General features: G+C 38.7%; 3 protein-coding genes across 3 annotated transcripts; 2 read left to right on the top strand and 1 right to left on the bottom strand.

Moving 5' to 3' along the window:
• The first annotated feature begins 88 nt into the window (after positions 1 to 88).
• Positions 89 to 6,538, top strand: LOC144634829 (ras-related protein Rab-13-like). The gene is made up of 9 exons (XM_078493869.1): positions 89 to 365; positions 481 to 541; positions 2,028 to 2,088; positions 2,616 to 2,693; positions 3,576 to 3,665; positions 4,019 to 4,084; positions 4,306 to 4,359; positions 5,217 to 6,274; positions 6,424 to 6,538. The coding sequence occupies exons 1-8, from the start codon at positions 242 to 244 to the stop codon at positions 5,313 to 5,315; spliced, it is 633 nt and encodes a 210-aa protein (XP_078349995.1). The 5' UTR covers positions 89 to 241; the 3' UTR covers positions 5,316 to 6,274; positions 6,424 to 6,538.
• A 4,170-nt stretch (positions 6,539 to 10,708) lies between these two features.
• On the bottom strand, positions 10,709 to 14,519 carry LOC144634831 (ubiquitin-like FUBI-ribosomal protein eS30 fusion protein). Its single transcript, XM_078493871.1, has 4 exons — positions 14,410 to 14,519; positions 14,079 to 14,308; positions 12,250 to 12,305; positions 10,709 to 10,910 (listed from the first exon to the last, which is right to left on the bottom strand). The coding sequence occupies exons 2-4, from the start codon at positions 14,296 to 14,298 to the stop codon at positions 10,782 to 10,784; spliced, it is 405 nt and encodes a 134-aa protein (XP_078349997.1). The 5' UTR covers positions 14,299 to 14,308; positions 14,410 to 14,519; the 3' UTR covers positions 10,709 to 10,781.
• On the top strand, positions 14,516 to 17,290 carry LOC144634830 (large ribosomal subunit protein mL49-like). Its single transcript, XM_078493870.1, has 4 exons — positions 14,516 to 14,637; positions 14,720 to 14,834; positions 14,926 to 15,050; positions 17,044 to 17,290. The coding sequence occupies exons 1-4, from the start codon at positions 14,557 to 14,559 to the stop codon at positions 17,176 to 17,178; spliced, it is 456 nt and encodes a 151-aa protein (XP_078349996.1). The 5' UTR covers positions 14,516 to 14,556; the 3' UTR covers positions 17,179 to 17,290.
• Positions 17,291 to 19,391: the final 2,101 nt, after the last annotated feature.

Here is a 19,391-nt window from a genome sequence, read left to right as displayed (position 1 = left end):
TATTGGAAATCCGGCGGGAAATCCTCAACTGAGACTGGGAACTAAAGAAAAAAGCTCAGAAGGACTGGGGTTGAGCCAATTTAAAAATGGCGCCGAAGAAGATTCAATTTCGGAAAAGTCCGAAGGAAGCTGTTTATATCATGAATATTTCATTCGAAGTTGCCAAGCGTACCGCAAGCTTGCCAAGGGCATTGTGTTGCTTTTAAACGGTTGACTGCCCGTATAATTGGATACGGGAAATATGGCGAAAAGCTACGATTACTTGTTCAAAATTCTACTGATTGGAGATTCCGGAGTAGGGAAGACTTGCATTCTGTGTAGGTTTGCCAACAACGAGTTCAACAGATCGCACATATCAACGATAGGTAAGCTCATTAGGAAATCTTCCTACGTTAAAATCATTGTTGACATCAGCAGGTTGTTTTTTGAAATACCTGCCACTCTGTACACATAAAAATTCTACTTTCTGTACTGCTATAGGAATTGATTTTAAGATGAAGACGATCATAGTCGAAGGAAAGAGAATCCGGATACAGATGTGGTAAGCCATCTTTTTCAGCCGAAATCTCGTGAAGATCGGTTTCCGGTCATTCGGCTTAGTGATGTTTAGTTAGAGAGGGAAAGAAGGCAGGTTTGTTTTGCATGTATTGTTAATAAATAGCCATTATTACTTTTCTGTGGCAGCGACCGAACCGTTTAGCGTACAAATTAAAGTCTTGTATCTTTCGAAGGTACAGTAATTCGAAAGTTGACGCACATTGGATCGAAACTACACGACCAAGACAAACAGAAGAAAACTGTATTTCCTCAGCGACAAGCATGTCTTCTAGATTAATCGAAAATATATATAAAGCTTTTATTGGCTAATTTATTTGGTGTTTTATCCCGATCAATCGATAGTTCAATTTTGTTTTTCTTTTATTTATTCGAAAACTAATGAGAAGCCGATACCGCATACCGATCGACTGTCTGTAATAGTCATTCTAATCAACTAACCTTAGAAAATTGTAGACTTCCCGGTTGTGAATGATAACAACGTAAGATCTATATAGGCATATTCCGTTGAGAACGTTACACATCGATGCAAATAAGCTTATGTTTTTCCATAAAGTACTGATAAGTCCATCCGTGCTATATTATTCACGTTCAGCTCGTCGCTACGTTTGTGATATCAATCTCATTCGATGTCGCTTATATTAAATTTGCCGTAGACTAGATTCGTCTCCCCTTGAGATTCAAGTAGCTCATTTTCATATAAGCTTAAGCAAGACTTTTTAGCTAGGGCAAAGCTTTTAAAGATGAGGAATATTAATTAAGGAATTCATCTATTATGTTCAAGATACTTTTTTGAGAAATATCAAAGTTCATTTGAATACTACCGGTACTTTCTTTTTCGTATGCGTCAGTCATGCTGTGGCATTCACAAATTAATTCAAGTTAAAATACTTATTAAGTGTTCAATATATTGCCCCAGTGGATCAATCTGCTCTCACTTGGTTAAAAGTTGTAATTAACAGTGTTTCTTTTAATTGATTTTCCACATACAAAGAATAAATGATGTATGTATCAACAATGTTTCAATGGGATCTTTTTGGAATAAAGGTGGTTTCTTAGACTTCCTCTAATTAAAATATGGTTAGCACACCCAGACATTACTTAAATTCCCCATTTCTTTAATGTTTGTTTTTAAAATGTCTTATTTCTTTTCTATGACTTTATGTTACAACCAAGACACTATTGAGCTTGTAATAAATGCTGTTTTTATTTTTTTTAAATCAAGTTAATATTAATAAGCACAATGAATTATTGTGAGTTATTAAAATTTAACAGTAAATGAACATCTTTCAATGTTATTATTTGTGATCACAATTATTGTAAAATGATGATTAAAGTGATTTTTATCTTGAAAAACTCAGTTAAAACATATCGTCGGAGTGACATGTTGTTGCTGAAAGTATGAATAAAACCTAATATTGAGAATAGACATGGAGAGATATTCGAACAGATTTGGTTCTTTAAATTTATAGGGACACAGCTGGTCAAGAAAGATATGAAACAATTACAACACAGTACTACAGACGAGCACATGTGAGCTAAGTCTAAGAATATTGTATTTATTATTATATCATTTTACAGACTGTTTATTAAATTAAAGTACAATTTATAACTTTTTGTTAATGGTCTGAAGGTTGTGGATGATCGATCGGGCCAAGCAGTTTTCACTGACTTTTTTTAGATCAATATTAATTTTTGTTCTAGTGGTACCCACATTAATTTGCTACTTCAAGTGTGGGTACCGGTAAATCAATTTAGATTCCCCACCTTGAACAATTTCCCCTTCAAGTGTGCCATTTAATAGAGGGGGGGGGGTAATTTTTCTTGGTATGATTGTTTTTTAACCTTTAGGTTGTGCAAGATTTTTTCAAAAGATTTTTCTTATTTTTTTCCTCATGGCTCCCTTGCGTGCATGATTTTTTCAGCCATTTTTTTTTTGTGTAGGAATTTTTTATTGGAAATTGCCCCCTGCCCCCCCCCTCAAAAAATAAAGGTCCGTCCCTAAAATGACTGGACATATTAAAACATCATTAATCCTTTCCTTCCTTTCTTTCTTGCAGGGAATAATTTTAGTATATGATATCACAAGACAGGAAACTTTTAATAATATACGAAAATGGCTTAGATATGTCGATGAGGTAAGTGTGGTGCTGTTTCCCAATAAATATCAATTTAATGAAAAATACTTTGAAATCCCTGAAGAATACTGCTAAAAAAATACAAAATAGAACACGTAAAATAAAGGAAAAAAATTTAACAAAAAAAAAACAAAGGAAACAAAAAAAAACCTACTCTAGCCTAATGAAACCCAGAACACTCACCTCAACTACTATTGTGAATACAATTTATGACGATAACTATGACAGCAACAATGATGATGAAACATGATTTATTTTATAGTTGTTAAATACTTTAGTATTTGCTAACTGAGGTGGCCTTGCTCTATAAGGCTGGTGGTGTCTTGGAGGTATTCTCGCCCTACATGTACTTTAAGTTACTGTTAAATTTGTATTACAGTCAAAATACTCAGCGCGTGCCACCTATACTGTATTCCAGAATAAATGATTAACGGCGAACATAGTGCATTATTCGTTTCAAACATTCAATTCATTTGAATATTTTTATTGTAAATCATTCACCCACGTGCCTGTCAAAAATAAAAATTTGATTGGTTAATTTTTGACGGTTCACGAATCACGTGTTTACGGTTGGATGATTTACATTATATTCATTGAATTTGAATGTTTGACATGTCCCCCGTTAAGAAAACTATTCTGGAATTATAGGTGGCACGCACTGAGTATTTTGACTGTGACATTAATTTTGAAGTGGCTAATAAATGATGATAATGATGATGATGATGATTAGTACTACTGACAGAAGGTTTGACAAGTTTTGTTATTATAAGCTGCAAGGAGGTCTTTGTCTGCTGTGATGGTTATTGTCATGTAATTATAATTTTAATTATAAATTATGCATTAAGAAAATTTAATATGCTTTGGGTTCCTGTTTTGTAATAGCACGCCAACAACAATGTTCAAAGATTACTACTGGCAAACAAATGTGATGCTGAAGATGAAAGAAGAGTATGGAAAGATCAAGGAACCAGGGTTAGTATTTAGAAATGTTATTTCGGGTAAAAATTAACGTCCTGCCATGAGGCTGTGGAAACGACAAGGCAGTAACAAATAAGGAGTAATGGAAAGAACTGGTCGAAAGGTGGCAAATGAGTAGGTGGTACAGTTAGTGCTAATTGATAAGCTAGCATGCGAGCAAGCTGTCTTAGGGGTACTGGGTGGAAAAGGGGGGTTTAAGGATTAAACAGTGGGATTTTAAAATAAAAAAAAAAAAAAAAATAAAAGAATAAAAAGAAATCTCTTATATAAAGAAGAAAAAATTTATTTTTATTTTTTCTGATGTCAATTAAAGCAGATATTTTAAAAATTAACATTTTGCTTTTCAGCTTGCTGCAGAAAAAAATATCAAATTCTATGAAACAAGTGCCCAGTCAAACATAAATATAGATGAGGTAAGACGCTGTACAATAAGGCACACAATGTGTACACTGTCCGTGCATTGCGTACCTAAGATGAGAGATTTCGTACGACTTGCAGTGTATATGATTGTTTGGAATAAGAAAATGTCAAATTGTGAAAACCAAAGAATAAGATACAGCTGTCTTGGCATAAATGTCACATGCATAGCCTGACAATCTGCTTAACCTGTGTGTATATTTTAATTCTACTTTAGGCCTTTACAGAAATATGTCGTCAAATTTTACAAACAATGAGTGAGAATAACCAGGTAAGTCTTCATTTTACATACCGGATATGCAAGTGTAATCCATAGAAGGTAATAATAAAATATTTTTTGGCTAAGCAACTCCGGGAGAGAGGGTATCTTAACCACAGAGAATGAGATCGTCTTAAAATTACATACTAGAGGCTGCTTTATGAGAGGTGCCTTGTCCAGTGAAAGAAGAAAGAAAAGAAAAGAAAAATTGTTTTCTACTGCAAAGCATCTTTCCCAACAAGAATTGGCAGAAAAGAGTGCACCTTGAACCTTGAGGTTTCATCCATAACTCACTTTCATTAAAATAAATGAATTCATCACCCACTTTGTTTGGATCCACAACTGAAACCCATAGTGCATGAAATGGACTAACATAAATGCGATTTCAATGGGCATCTGGGATCATCATCATCATCATCATCATCACTTTTTACCCTCGGATTTGAAGAGTAGCTATGTAGCTAATTCTCCGAGCATTTCCATGCACAGTACAACGGGCAAAGACCAGACCACAACACCGGGAACTCCATGCCCTACTCTACGATAAGTGTGTGGGTTCTTTTATGTCCCCTGCTGACCATAACACTGAAGATGCAGGAGACGGGGCCTACGGTTTATCGTCCTTATCCGAGAAGACTGAATAACTACCATTTGCAGATGTTGCAAAGGCAGATATCTCCTCGTATTTTAGCCCTGAGTGTTGGTCCAGTCTGGGACTCGAACCCGAGACCTCCCGCACTGTAGTCCGTCGCTCTACCAACTGAGCTAACCGGTCGGCGGTCTCCGGTCGGCGGTATAGTATCTCCATGAGTTTGCAATACATTAATTTAAGTTATGATTTAAGTACTGTCAATGTCTTTTTTTTATAGAATGGAAGTACGTTGTCAGCCACTGGTGAAGTTGGATCAAATGCTGTTCTCCTAGACACCAAAAATGAAGTGCTTCCACGTAGTTCTTGTTGCTATTGATTTGTAAAATTTAAGTAGAAATAATTTTATTATAAATCTTTACAGGGTATTGATACAACTTCCCATTGCTCAGTTTTTTCCTGGACTCACAAGGGGCTGAAATAATATTTTCACCGTTCCATCATATCATAAAGTAAAACATCAAGTCGTTAAATTTTAATGTCCAATGGCAACAGTGGTAAAATTTAAAATCCCTGAACGATTTGTTAATGTTGCATTTGACAACAGGAATATTCTCTAATTTAGGAGACATAGTGACTTGATAGTGCGGTGTAGTACCTGACCCAGGCATCCTATGATGGTATTCAGTTAAATTATCTAGCTCTCAACACCCTATAAAGCTAGATAATTGCTGCACTTGCCCATGTAAGGAGAAGGCTAAGAGGCTGCAAAAGTAAACACTAAGGCAAATGTTCCTCTTTAAGCCCTAATATTATATTACATGTTGCAAGATTTTATTTATTGAATTTGTGGTTCCTTTTAAAGTAGAAAATTTATTGGTGGGTTATAAATTAAATATTAAATACTTCTTAATTTGTTATTTGTAAAAGCTGATAATGCCAGATGATATGTTGAGGAATCTATTGTCCTTGATAATCACACTCCATCTTCTGCTTGTAGCTGTGACCTTAAAACTTATATCGACAGCAGCTACCGAAAATGATCACCTTATTGTAGGAAATTTTTGTCTGCAAAACGTATTGTTTTGCAATATTTATGCAGAAGGGATATTTTTGTGAAGTAAAGTTGCCCCCCCCCCAATATTTCCGAAAAAAAATAAAGACTTTCTAAGAGAAGAGTCACCTAAGCTCCCACCCCACCCACGTCAAATCACTAGTCAGCTTCCCCAATTGGAAAAAAATAATTGTTCTGCCAACCCAGTGTGTCATGAAAAATTCCCACAATAAGGTATTTGCAATAAATATATTTTTAATATTTTCCTGTGTGCCTATCTTACTGCACCACTTCTGACTCGTCCCCAGTTGTCTTCATACTGCACGCGGCATCGCGGAGGGAGAGATGGGTCCGGTGCGTCCCCCACCTCGCGCGTTCCGTGCGCGTGCTTCTCCCTTTGCCGCGTGCTATTGGACGACTGGGGACGAGTCAGGCACCACTCTGCAATATAGGTGTGTCGCTTTGTAAAAAACGTCTGGCTTGTTAATAGTGAAGCAAAAATATATTATTAGACATATTTTGAGTAAAGTCAAGATGATTTAATTTAATGCTTGGAAATGAATCTATCAATGTGTACACATGATGATCCTGCCATCATCATTCTTCTTGAAGAAATGTTAAGGACTGTTAAGGGTACGTGCACCATCATGAATCAATTGTAATATAGTTAAATATAGCTGCTATTTTAGCAAACCCCTTTTTCAGAAAATCATCTTTCTAATAAAACAAATTGTGAATTCTGAAAAGTGATGGACGTAATTTCGTAGTTGTCTTTATGTAGTGATGGTCAATAAGATTAATTGTCATCCTTCTTTTTCATGCACTTTTCTTTTGCCACTGATTATGTTTACTCAATCCCAGCCATTGTTCCCTAATATTTTACTAGAAAAATTATTAAGGGCGGTTTACACGTTACGATTTATCGGCCTGAGTAAGTAGATTAACACGCTGCGATTCATCGGCCCGATTTTCTTTGCCTTATTTGAATTGCAAGGATGAAAATCTGGCCGATTTCTAAAATCTGTGGCACCGAATAACAATTTTTTAAAAATCGGGCCTATTTTTAACCGTGCACTCATTTTATCAAATCTCGACCAAATTGGGCCGCCAAATAAAACATACCGTGTAATCGGCCTTACATTTGTGTGCTGTAACATCGGATAAGCAAAGGTTGTGGATATATGATATTTTCAATACAGTCGCCTTTTCTTTTCATATTCGTCATCTTACGGGAATGATTGTAGATATATTTATAAATCACGAACTGAGCTACGCATTTCACCTGACAATGACGGGCTGAAGATGTCGGAACTGAAAATTACACTCACAAGCTAAGATACGACTTTACATCATCCTGGCAAACGTAATACAATTAACTTTTAAATGCAGGGAACCACACAACGCAAACTAAAACTCAGAACTTCTTGTTGCCTAACCCTTTTTTTCGTACCAGACGTCACTGTAGCATGTAGAAAAACTAATTAAAATACATGGCTGTCGCTACGGAAAGGACACTTTTAAAAGTGCCCTTGCCGTAGCGCCAGCCATGCATGTTAATTAGTTTTTTAAACGTACATTTACCCCCGGGAAATTACGCTGCGGGGAAAGAAAATGATACGTGTAAAATTTTCAAGACCTTTCTGTAACATTAACCCATCAAAAACAGGCCTTCCTTACCGTTTCAGCTTCCTTTCATTCACCCTACAAGAAGCTTTTACGAGTTCCCTTCCAAATGGTTATTTTTTGTCACCTCATCCCCTCTATGTTTTTCCCCTTCCGTGTTTAAGCTCCCGTTTTCTTTCCATCCCAACACTTTCTTCTCATAGTATTCCCCCCGGACCCTAAAACTCCCCTCCCTTTGTTGTCGCTCATCTCATTTTCCTTTAGCCTAGTTTCTCCCCCCTTGTTCTTTTTTCCCTTTTCTTCCCCTTCCCCTCATTTTCCCGACATTTTTGGACTTCCTTCGTTTCCTACCCGCCCCCATGTTGCCCCGTTTTCTTCCCTCTCGACTCTCGTATCCTTCCGCTCCAATCTCCTCGTTTGGTTCCCCCTTCAGTTTGATCCCTTTGATTTTCCCCATTTCGTCGTTTTCTCCCCTCTTGTTTTAATATCCCCCCTTAGTTTCTTCCCCGCTCTTCTATCTCCCTCACTTTCTTTTCTCCACTCTCATTTCCTTCCCCTAGTCCCTTGGCTTTGTTCACTCGTGAATTAAATCCTTCTTGTTTTTACGCTTCTTTATTTTCTCCCTTCCTCCTTCGTTTCCCACTCCTATCCCATCGTTTTGATCATTCGATATCCCTTCTTTACAGTAATTAAATCCCTCCATATTTCTCCCGTCTCCCTCGTTCCCTCCCTTCCCTGCCTATCCCTCCCATTACTTTTCCCGTCATTTTAATTTCGAATCTCTCCCCTTGTTTCTTCTCTGGGAAAGGAAAGCGCGATGAAAGGTTAAATTGTATTAAGTGAGTGATAAACTTTTTTGTCAAATAAATATTTATTTATCTATTTTTTATCTGATTATTTGGTACATCTTACATCACTTTTGTTTTCTTTGATTTCGTCCCATTCCACGAACTGTACAATCTAATTCAAAAAACTCGGAAATCACGTGGGGCGTCAGCATTGTCATAAAAAAAACAAAAATCGAACAAGCCCCTCCTTTTTGCGCATGCATATGGGTAAAGCCGGTATAAAGATGCATGGAAAACGAAACTCATGCGGAAATGTTAAAGCGGTCCAGGAGAAACCAAACTGTAACTATTCAAAACCAAAAAATATAAAGTTCGGGTTTTGGAAAATACTTTCGGAGGATACAAAGCGTGAACTTCACAAAGGTGAGGATTAACTGATCCCCAGAATGTCATAATATCGTCGCTTTGATTAAACGTTCGATTTTTTGTTCTGTCATTGCCGTTCAAGAGCTCTCACCTCCGCAGAGGCTCCTTCAGTGGATGGGGGAAGGCGAAAAAACACGAAAAATGAAAAAGTAGGGGGAGCGCGGGGAATTCTCTCCAGGCTTCGAACGCTTACTTTTCTCCTCTCTCCATTTCCCAGCCCGTAAAAAACGAGGGGCGCTTTCCATTCGACCAAAAATTCTGGTTTGAGTTTCCGGAAAATTCCAGTGGGTAATGGAACAGCATTTTCCAACTTTTCCGGTTGACTGCACGAAAGGCAAAACAAAATTTGCATATGGTCAGGTAGTGCGTCTAATATGGAAATTTCTATGGTGCATTAAAATGATGCACTGTTGCCGGTTTCCTGCACATATTACTCGATATTTTTTGCAAAACAAGAGCATTCCGAGCACTGAAAATAAACGCCATGAATGACATCGTGGCTACAAATACAGGGACCTTTCAAAAGGCACACTACAAGCAACGAAAACGTCGCCAACCCAAAAAGTTTAATGAGCAAAACAATGGCGTAGCCTGCACGCGCGTTATAAATATTTGTACATTTCTTTGCTGCCGCCTGCAAAACAACAACGAAAAACAACCGAGTTCACCAAAGTTTTTTATTTGGAGTTTCAAGAATGCTTCCTTAACACATGTAGCTGCTTTCAGCTGCACAAATCGCTAAATTTTCTGCCGAAGGAACTCAGGCTGAGTGTAAAATTGTAGCTTTTTCCAAAATTTCCGGAAAAGAGGACAACCTCGCAAGGTAGACCCAAATTTTCGAAAACAATTTCCGGGAACTTTCAGTTCCATTTGATTTTGCTTCTGGAATTTCCGGGGTTTTCGGTTGAATGGTTCGCATTTCGGAAAGTCAACACTTTCCGGATTTTCTGGAAACTTTCCGAGAAAATTTCTGTACCATTCGTCCTTGTTCCGAAATTTCCGGAATTTTTGGTCGAATGGAAAGCGCCCGAGGCCTCTGCGGAGGAGAGAGGTTCAAGAGTGCATGCTTTTTTGTTGTTGTTAACATTTGTCTACTGGACAGTAATTTTTTTGGTGGGTGGATGGATGGATTTATCCATCCTATAAACAACAACCGTGCGCTGATGTCTTGATCTCACAGATTTGGCCCTTTGTTATACATATAAAAAAAGTTATCGCATGTTTCCTTATGATCTTACTTGTGTTATAAACCGTCATCCTGGTTTATTCTGCTCCAGCGCGCGAACGAACGTACTTGCGGCGAAAAAAAGGGGGAAAAAACGGCGAGCGAAGCGCCTCAAGAGGGTTCTTAAATGAGTTCTTGCAGTGCTCCACTGCGAGATCTTTCTTTCCCAGACCGCGCTGTGGTCGCTCTTCTCGCCCACTTTTCTTTAGTCTGCGAACAGGCTCCCAAGTGGTGCTGGACGAAAAATAAATCGGCGAGCGTGGTCTCGGGGCCTCCCGCGCCCTGTTTTCCCCCTCACGTATGTCTTTTTTTTTTTCGACCTGCCCCACACGGGGGCCTGTTCGCAGGCTAACTTTTCTCACACTTGGGCGCCTGTTCACAAGCTGTTATTTCCGCACGTTATCTACAATGAGCCGCAAACATGGAAAAGGCTTCTCCTCTTTCAACAATTTCCTTTACCCTCAGAGGCAAAACCTGATTCTATAAAGTTTTCAAACTTTTTAGCTTGCTGACACAACAAAAAGCGAGTGTGCAGTAGTTTCACGTTGCACTGCTTTTTTTTTCATATCTTGCAGAAAGAAATTTAGGATTTTTTAATATATATTATTAACTCTTGCATTGGTATAATTTCTAATAATTAGATTAAACAACACAAGTTACTGTTAAAACAATATTTTATTGAGGAGTGAGCACCATTTACATAACTGTCATTCTGACAACTACAGCATTTCAAGGAGCATTTGAGTTAGGTCCCCTTCTCTTTCCAAATCCAGCAACAACATTCACAAATCGCCTGTTGTACTGCATTCTACGCTTGGCACGGCCAGTCTTCTTCTTTTTCTTCTCTTGCTTGTCAACCTGTACAGATGTTAGAAAGCCAAATTCAATAAGATATAAAGGGTTTCTGAGAAAGACCAAAAAATAGATCTGATAAGGCACTTTAGAATCTTGGCTTACAAGCAACCTTGTTACTACTACCACTTTATTACACGGCTAAAGTTCCATACGATTAGCTACCAGTCCATATATACACCTAATTTAGGAAATGTTGACCGTGTGAAAAGCATAAACCAAGAACAATAAGACCGAATGGTATTCTGGTATTAATGTAACAGTATTAATATTGTTTAATTGTTGTAAATAGTGTGAAATAATAAAAATCTGAAATCTGAATCTGGGTAGACAGCCTTGGTAAGCTTAGTAATATTCCTTTTATTGACAATCAAGATATTTTCTTCTTTTGGGGACTTAGAAGCATGATTTATGTAACCTGACTTTGAGGATGAGGATTTCTTTTCAGACCCCCCAGTAAACATTGTGGTCACATCGTTTATGGTTTATGCTCTTCACGGGTCAACGTTTTTTTCAATCAGGTATACAGTCGGGTCTGGATTTCCCGTAACACCTCCAGGCACCATGTGATGAGCGATGATAATGCCCAGCTGGCTTGCAAAATGTGGGCGACAGCATGGCAAAGAGCCATTACAACAAACTTCTTATTGACTCTCCCTAGCTCAGGACTGTACCATGACAGAACGGACTTAGACAATATTCTCTCAGTACAGCTTTCGCCTTTTGTGGGAGGCACCGTGGCCTAATGGTTAGCACGCTGGACTCCAGACTGAGCAGCCCAGGTTCCAGCCCTGGCCTGAGTCATTGTGTTGTGTTCTTGGGCAAGACACTTTACTCTCATAGTGCCTCTCTCCACCCAGGTGTACATGTATAATTGAGTACTGGCAAATTTAATGCTGGGGGCAATCTTGTGATGGGCTACCGTCCCATCCATGGGGGAGTACAAATACTCCTAGTTGGTTAAGGCTATAGAAACTGGGATAAGCTCTGGACATACGGGGCACTAGGCTCGACCCGGACTTTTTACGGTTTTCACACTTGGTTAATAAAAGGTAAATATTTCGATTAACAGGGTTGTACTGTATTTTTTACACAACTCTTTCTAACAATATCAGATACACGTACAGCACGACTGTGGGTATTACTTGTTATCATATTAAATAAACAGTCCAGAAATACAGTGACATTACATTACACTAACAAGCCTGTCATGGTTTCTGTGTCTGTCTTGTCTCATGGACTTGAAGTTAAATCTGCACATGTGTAGTATTTTCAGCTTATTTAATGGTATAACTACATGTACATGTAACAAAAGACAAGGCAATGCAATGAGACACTGACATACCTTTGGTGTTTGACCCTTCACTTTACCAGCACGAGCCAGGGAGCCGTGAACCTTACCTGTGTACCAAGAGAAAGAAATGATTGACATTTACTACATGTACTGTACATGAAAAAGGGCTTTACTGATAAAACATTGGAACTAGGAACAAGCTTTATTTGGCCTGGTTCACATTAGCAAAATAACGATATAATGACATGGACATAATGTCGTAAAGAAGAGTTCAGTTCTTTCCTTATGTCGTTATGTTTAGGTCATTATGTTCCAACTATGTCATTATGTTATCTTGTTCACACTGGTGACATAAAACATCAAGTGAGGGTAAAGTGTTTTTTTTTTTGGCATTTGCATGACGTCATGTCTCTAGTGTAAACCAGGCCTTAACCTGCGAACAGGCTCACCAGTGGGGTATAGGGTGGAACAAAAATTGGCAAAAAAATGGAAAAAATTTTTTTAGTCAGGCTTGGGTAGTTTCACTCAGGGTTCTCATTAAGTTTTAAAGTAGATGGCTGAGAGCTAATAGTAGATGGGCGGCATCGAGTGCCAAAGGCATGAGCCCCTAGGGTGGTCTGGGGGCATGCCCCTCCAGGAAATTTTGAATATGTAGAGGCTCAGATATGCCATTTCGTGCACTTTGGCAAGGCATTTGTGATTAAAAAAAGACATTTTTTAACAAGAAACTAAACAGATGAATTTTGCTAAAAATCTTTTTTCTAATAATTTTATTGTAACTCTGTAACTAACAAGGTCAGACAACACCCCAAACTGGCCAATGTCTTTTGGCACACCATAAAGTAGACTGTCAGTCCTTCAGTCCACTTGAATGCCATTCCTGGCAGTAGCAAAAACAAAAAACATTTATTTTGTCACTGTTTGCGTGTTTTGTTTTGAATTTGTTTCAACCTCTCCGAAAATTAGTTAATTTGATAGTTAACTCTAACTTAGCTTGACTCACCATTTGGGCCTGCTATAGCGAACTAAAAAGCCAACATGGTTCTTTGTGCCATAGGCCGTTTCGTTGAGTTTGGGTCCATTTTAATGGCTTCTCGCTCGTTTAAGCAATATAACACAACTGGAACTACGACAGTCGAACCGAAGCCTCAACCTAACACAGATGCATGATGGGAGTGGGCGCACGAACTGAAAAATATGGCGGCTCGCGGATCGGCGGATTGACTCAGAGGAAAACATCAGGTGAAAAAGAGAGCGTTATCATTATCAGTGCTATGAAAGTACAAAATTTTATTGTGATATGTAAAAATATTTACGATAAAGCTGTCTTCATTATTTTTTTCGCACAAGGTTACGTTTTTATTCATATACACAGCTTTCTGTTTCACGGTAATGCTTAGTTAGTAAACCATATCATCAAAAAGTAGGCGGCTCAAAATTCGAAGTAGCCGGTTTTTTAGCCAGTTGCCGGCACTTAATGAGAACCCTGGTTTCACTCATGGTTTTTTACCCTATACCCTACTGGGGAGCCTGGGGAGCAACTTCAGAATACCCGGCCACTTCATGTACATGTGTCGGGACCTTTTGTAGAACGAGGCATAACACAATAGATTCTATTCTTATTCAATGACATGTAAATAAGTGGCCGGGTATTCTGAAGTTTAGCCGCTTATTCCACTATCACCCAATAAATGGGGAAGAAAAAACTGTATAAGCTTAAGAAACAGTTTGAAAGTCAAGAGAATTGACAGCTCGAAATATCTTAACTCTCGCTACAAACTTACACATACAAACATTTATTTGAATATTCTTTAACTTAGTTATAATCCTTATACAAAGTAAGCTTAGCTTGGGTATTAGCTTATTAAAATAAAGTTTACCTCCGAGCAAGCGAAGCCCAAGTTCGAGAGTGGACAGATCAGCTACTCCACAATCCACAAGGCTCAGGTCATCCTCTAGAGGCTTTCCAGCGTAGAAGAGAACTTGTTCGTCGGCGGGAATGCCCTCGGCAAAGGCAATCTCATTCTTGAGATCAAAAACACTCTCACCGCCAGTAACATCGAAAGTATGAAGGTTTTCTCCGCGAACAAACAACTGCATCTTGAGTTAGCTAACACCAAAAGTAACTTCAATAAGTACTCGATATATTACAGTGTGAAATAAGTCACAACTTGTCCCTTAAAGACCAAAATAAAGCGAGTTTTTGCCTACCGTTTTCACAGATTACACGTGGTGGTGCAACCAAATTTTCGAAAAGGAAGGTTCGGGTCACTGCGCAGCCATTTGACGCATGGCGCGAAAAGAATGCCGGGATCAGAGCCTGCGATGAGCTTGTCAGCGTAAATCCGAGAAATCAAAATGGCGGCTGCCGTGAGAATTTGTAGAGCTTTCTTTTCTTCAAATACAGCGCTGTATTCTCCAAGGAAAGCACCGCCTAAGGTAAAAGTGAAAGGTTAAGATTTTCCATTTTAGCAGCCATTCATTTATGCGAATAATTTTTATTTTTCAATTTTGTTTTCAGGTCGTTTCGAGTGTCCAAAAGTCGACACCCACTTCAAATATCACCTATGAAATCAAGCCAGAGAGACTTCAACAGATTCAAGAATCACCGAGTGGTTGGGTTCCTCCAGCTGCTGGTACAGTTTCTTTCATTCGACGCATTTATCATTCCATGATCACGATATCTCATACAGTTATTTCTAATAAATTTTATTTTGCCTTTTGTAGAAAAGCCAAACTTGCCTTTTTTCATTAAAAGATCCAAATACAACAATCTTCCAGTATACACAGATTACAGGAGTGGAGGAAGTCGTAAGTTGACTATAATAAGGAAAATAAAAGGAGACCTTAAGGTGAGATTTTTGAATAACAATTTTTAAAATCAATCTTTTTATTTCCAGAGCAATTCTTTGCCTCATCACATGGCCTAGCTTGTGTACAGCCGTCCCGCTCCCTCAAAAAAATCGGGGAGGGAACGTCTGTGTTATGCCGTCGTTAATGGTGTTCCAGTATCCTGCTGTTATCGATTTAAATTTCACATAAATTATTATATCGGATATCCGGATGACCGAACTTGAATCATGCGGTGCCAAATATAACACAACAAACAAGGGAGATAAGACATCATCGAACTCAAAAGACACAGCACTAGATCGATAAAATGCAAGACGTTTTCAGCACAAAATCTCTTAAACCAACCTTCTTCGATCTCCAAGTAAAGCTACAACAGTTTTCGGCGAAGCCAGACACGAATATTAAAATGTGTCATTCGTACAATACATTGTGCAACAGTATTAGTTAGCGGCCGGGCGCGGAATCACAATTATTAAATCCAAGAAGTCATTCGCCTTCTCGGATAAATTTCCGAGTTTGTCCTTCCAAATCAAACATTTGAAATCGAAATGAGCCAAAACAAACCGCACTTACGAAAGATGTAGCAAATTACAGAGGTTTCAAACTACAGCGCAGAAATTTTCGAGACCACAGTCTTCACCAAACTACGGCTCTTTGCAACTTGTCCTGGCTTTGAATAATACTGCATATTGTGCCCTTCAGAAACAAGTGAGACGCAAAAGGCTGCAAAGGTCGAATGTTCGCCGCACGCTGAAATAATTTGGAATGTCACAAGCTATCGCCCGCATAAATTAAAGGCAATTATGAATGGTTTTTGTGTAAGGGCCAATCAGATCATTTTCCACACATTCCGGGAAAACCTCCCGCAGCGGAACACGATTAACGTCGGCATAACACAGACGTTCCCTTCCCGATTTTTTTGAGGGGAGCGGGACGGCTGTACACAGGCTACACATGGCCGGGTGCATAATTTTTCATTTGTGTTATGCATCTATCAATGGTTTGCCCCAGGATGGGGGGCGGGGCAACCCCAGGGGAATTTGACATTTTTTGGAATCCAGAGTCAAATTCCCCACCCCTGGGCACCTAGCGAATGTGGTGCATTATGCAGAAGATCTTTAGTTGTGGCTTTCAAAAGTTTGCAGCGTACTGGCATATAATTGCAGTCTTTAATGTGTACTGCCATGTCATTAACCATCGAGACAACCATTTGATGAATTTTAATTTCTAGCATTTCATTATTGTCAGCCTATGGCCAGAGTGCATGTTATATTGTTATAGAAAGGATCTTTGGCATAGGCTTTAAAGTCTGCAGTGTACAGGTATATTATCACAGTTTATGGTATAAACTGCCATGTGGCAGTGCTTGGTGTAAGCTGGCATGTAGCTTACAGTTACCCTGATGCATTATCTGACAATCAGCAATTGCAGTGAAAGGTCAAAGCCTGTATGTTGAATAAGAAATACTGTTATTTACTTCTCATGGAGAAATCCCAATCAGAATCAAGCAGGCAAAATTTATCAAATGTTTAGAGCTTGAGGAACATGGACAATTATTGATTTTATTTTATCTTCTGAAAAAAGTTACGTTCTTTGAACAACTTGACCCATGGAATTAGGGGCATTCCATTTTATATCCACCCCCACTAGGGTAGGTAAGTCAAACTTTACCCCCTACGAAAAAAAAAAGATCAAAGTGCCGACACGATACCCCCTTTCAAAAATAACCTGCTTTCCCTAATTCCTTCAGAAATATTCAAAAGATCAAAGAATGCTGACAGGGCTACCCCCTCAGAATTGACTTTCTAAGCCCCTTCAGAAAATCTCATCTATGGGGAGGGGGGATAAAATGGAATGGCCCTTACTGGTGCAAAATGACTGTGAACAACAGCATTTTGCAAACTCATTATTTTAATATGAACTTAATACTGCACTTGAGCATTACACGAGTTTATGAGTTTACTTCTCAATCAATTTCTTTCTTTTTTTCAGACTCTTGATGACTGTTTAAAATACCATCTTGGAAATGATATCATGACATCAATAAATGAACTTACAAGCCAAGTAAAAATAAGAGGAATATACAAAGACGAAGTCGTGACATTATTAAAACGGCTGGGCTACTAAAAAGTTACACTTGTGTAAAACAAGAAGAGAATGTAAAACATCAAGTCAAGGAAACAGAAGGATTGGGTTATGCATTCAGTTACTATGAACAGGGACAAAAACTAAATATGCATATGATAGAAATATTCATTTCAGGAATCCAGCCTTTCATTGAAAATTAACAGTGAATCATCAGCTATAAAGAACATTGCCAAACTGTCTTCCGAACAGCCATTGCTTTTGCCAGATGGACAACTGATTTAGTCATTGGCTTGACCAAAACTAAAGCAAACAAATAAACAAAGGAAAAAACTTGTAAATAAACACTACTTTCCCAAGCTTTTGTTGTGTTGCCAGTTACCTTTTGTAAGTGTAGCTGTTATTCCATACTCACTCAATAATGGTGCCACATACATGAGGGTATGATATAAATTTGCAGAGATATGCCGCAGCAGCATTTCTTGTGAGGGTTTACTAGCTCAGTCATGGAACAAGTACCAGTTGATGGTGAATTCTAATTTTTCCGAGACTACACCAAGTCTCCAGTTGTCATATCAAAGTTACTAAACAACTGACTACATTATGATGGAACAATGACCTTTGAAGTGCCTTGGAGTGTTGTGCTTTTCTTTAATTGGTTTACAAACAATAAATTTTCCCCAAATTGCACTTTTTTCTCTTATTACAGTTGATCTCCATGGGACATTTCACTGGATTAAGAAAATTCTTGCAAAATTTGTGTTGCATGGGTTTATTATAAAATTATAGCATAACTGAGGGTACATTTCACTGGAAACATCTGTCATTCCATTTTCGTGTGGAATTTTTCCTTGCCATGAACCTCAGTTACAAGTCCTAGCTACATGTTCCGTAGAAAATCTGTGAAAGAGAGAGACTGGCCATGACAAAGTGGCACAGGCAGAGAGTGAGTGTTCTGCGATGTTTGTATAGGGAGAGGGGTGTAAAGAAGGTAGGATAACAGCAAAACTGCACAGAAAAACTTACAAAAACTGCAATACCACATCGAATTTAACCAAAAATTTCCACAAACCACAAACTGCTTAGTCTAGAAAACTATAATACCACAAAAATGCACCAAAAATAACGCAAAACCGAAATACTGCAAATCTTTACACCCCCCTCTATACGGGCAATGGGGTATAGCTATAGTCAGTAAGCAGCTAAAAAAATGCTCCTTAGTCAGTAAACAGCTAAAAAAACGCGACTTAGTCAGTAAGCAGCAAAAAAAACGTTTAGTCAGTTAGTTGACATAATTATGAGTCCTGCAGACGGTTATAGGGTCTTATAGCGGTTTCCAAGTGCTGTCGTACTTTTTCCAGCTTGCAATGTTCTTGAACAGTACATCAAATCAGCTTGAAGAATATTGTTTTTTTACAAATCCAGCCTAACCACTGCCCTAATTTGTCTTCCATTTCGAGTTGTCAAGATGGAAGGAACCAGAGCATCACTTTCCTCATCATCATCCTCAGACAAGTGAGACAAAGATAAACTGGAATCAGAGTCAGATTCATACTCTTCGATAATTTCCTCTTCCTCTCCTTCAGTGACTTCCTGCAGTGACTTCCTTAACCATCTTGTGGTAGGTCTAGCCCGTATGCTGACATGGGCAATGTGCCAGCTGAAAATTTTGTTGTTTGCTGCCTAACAGTAAGCTGTCGAACACACTGTCCATGTTCACTTGCCCATTCCCTCATCTTTGCAATGTTCACCTTGTTGATGGGCACTACTGGGATTGGAGTTAATTTCGCAATAGCAGACAGATCCATTGCGAGTTCTGGAACTGGATAGTAGGATCTCCGGTGGGTGAAGTATTTAACAGACCAGTTTTTTAGTCGCTTCAGTGATAGATTCTCTCATTCCCTTTCCAAACTCTCCGAAGTAGTCTAGCAAACTTGGCGCTGGGTGTTTCATCTTCGTAGTTGCGTGAAGGTTCTCTACCACCAAAGTCAACAGAGACTGTAGGTTGATCGCGTTTGCAGCATCTGGACTCATGAATTCTGATAGTTTTAGAAGACGGCTAATGCTGTTAAACATAAGCTCACAAGATTTCATGGTCTTTGCTGGCTACTGTGCCCTCTGGTCCATTGGTGATTCTTTCTGAGCCAATCTACAATTGTACATCTGAGACACATCTTTTGAGGAACCTTGTAACACCCTGTAGCCAGATTTGCCCTTCCACAAGGGTGGAATCCATACCTGTCTGGCCTCGCAAA

The sequence above is a fragment of the Oculina patagonica genome, chromosome 13, assembly GCF_052425735.1.
Source record: "Oculina patagonica isolate OP01 chromosome 13, crgOcupat, whole genome shotgun sequence".
Classification (NCBI taxonomy): Eukaryota; Metazoa; Cnidaria; class Anthozoa; order Scleractinia; family Oculinidae; genus Oculina; species Oculina patagonica.
This window is presented reverse-complemented; position numbering and strand designations above follow the sequence as displayed.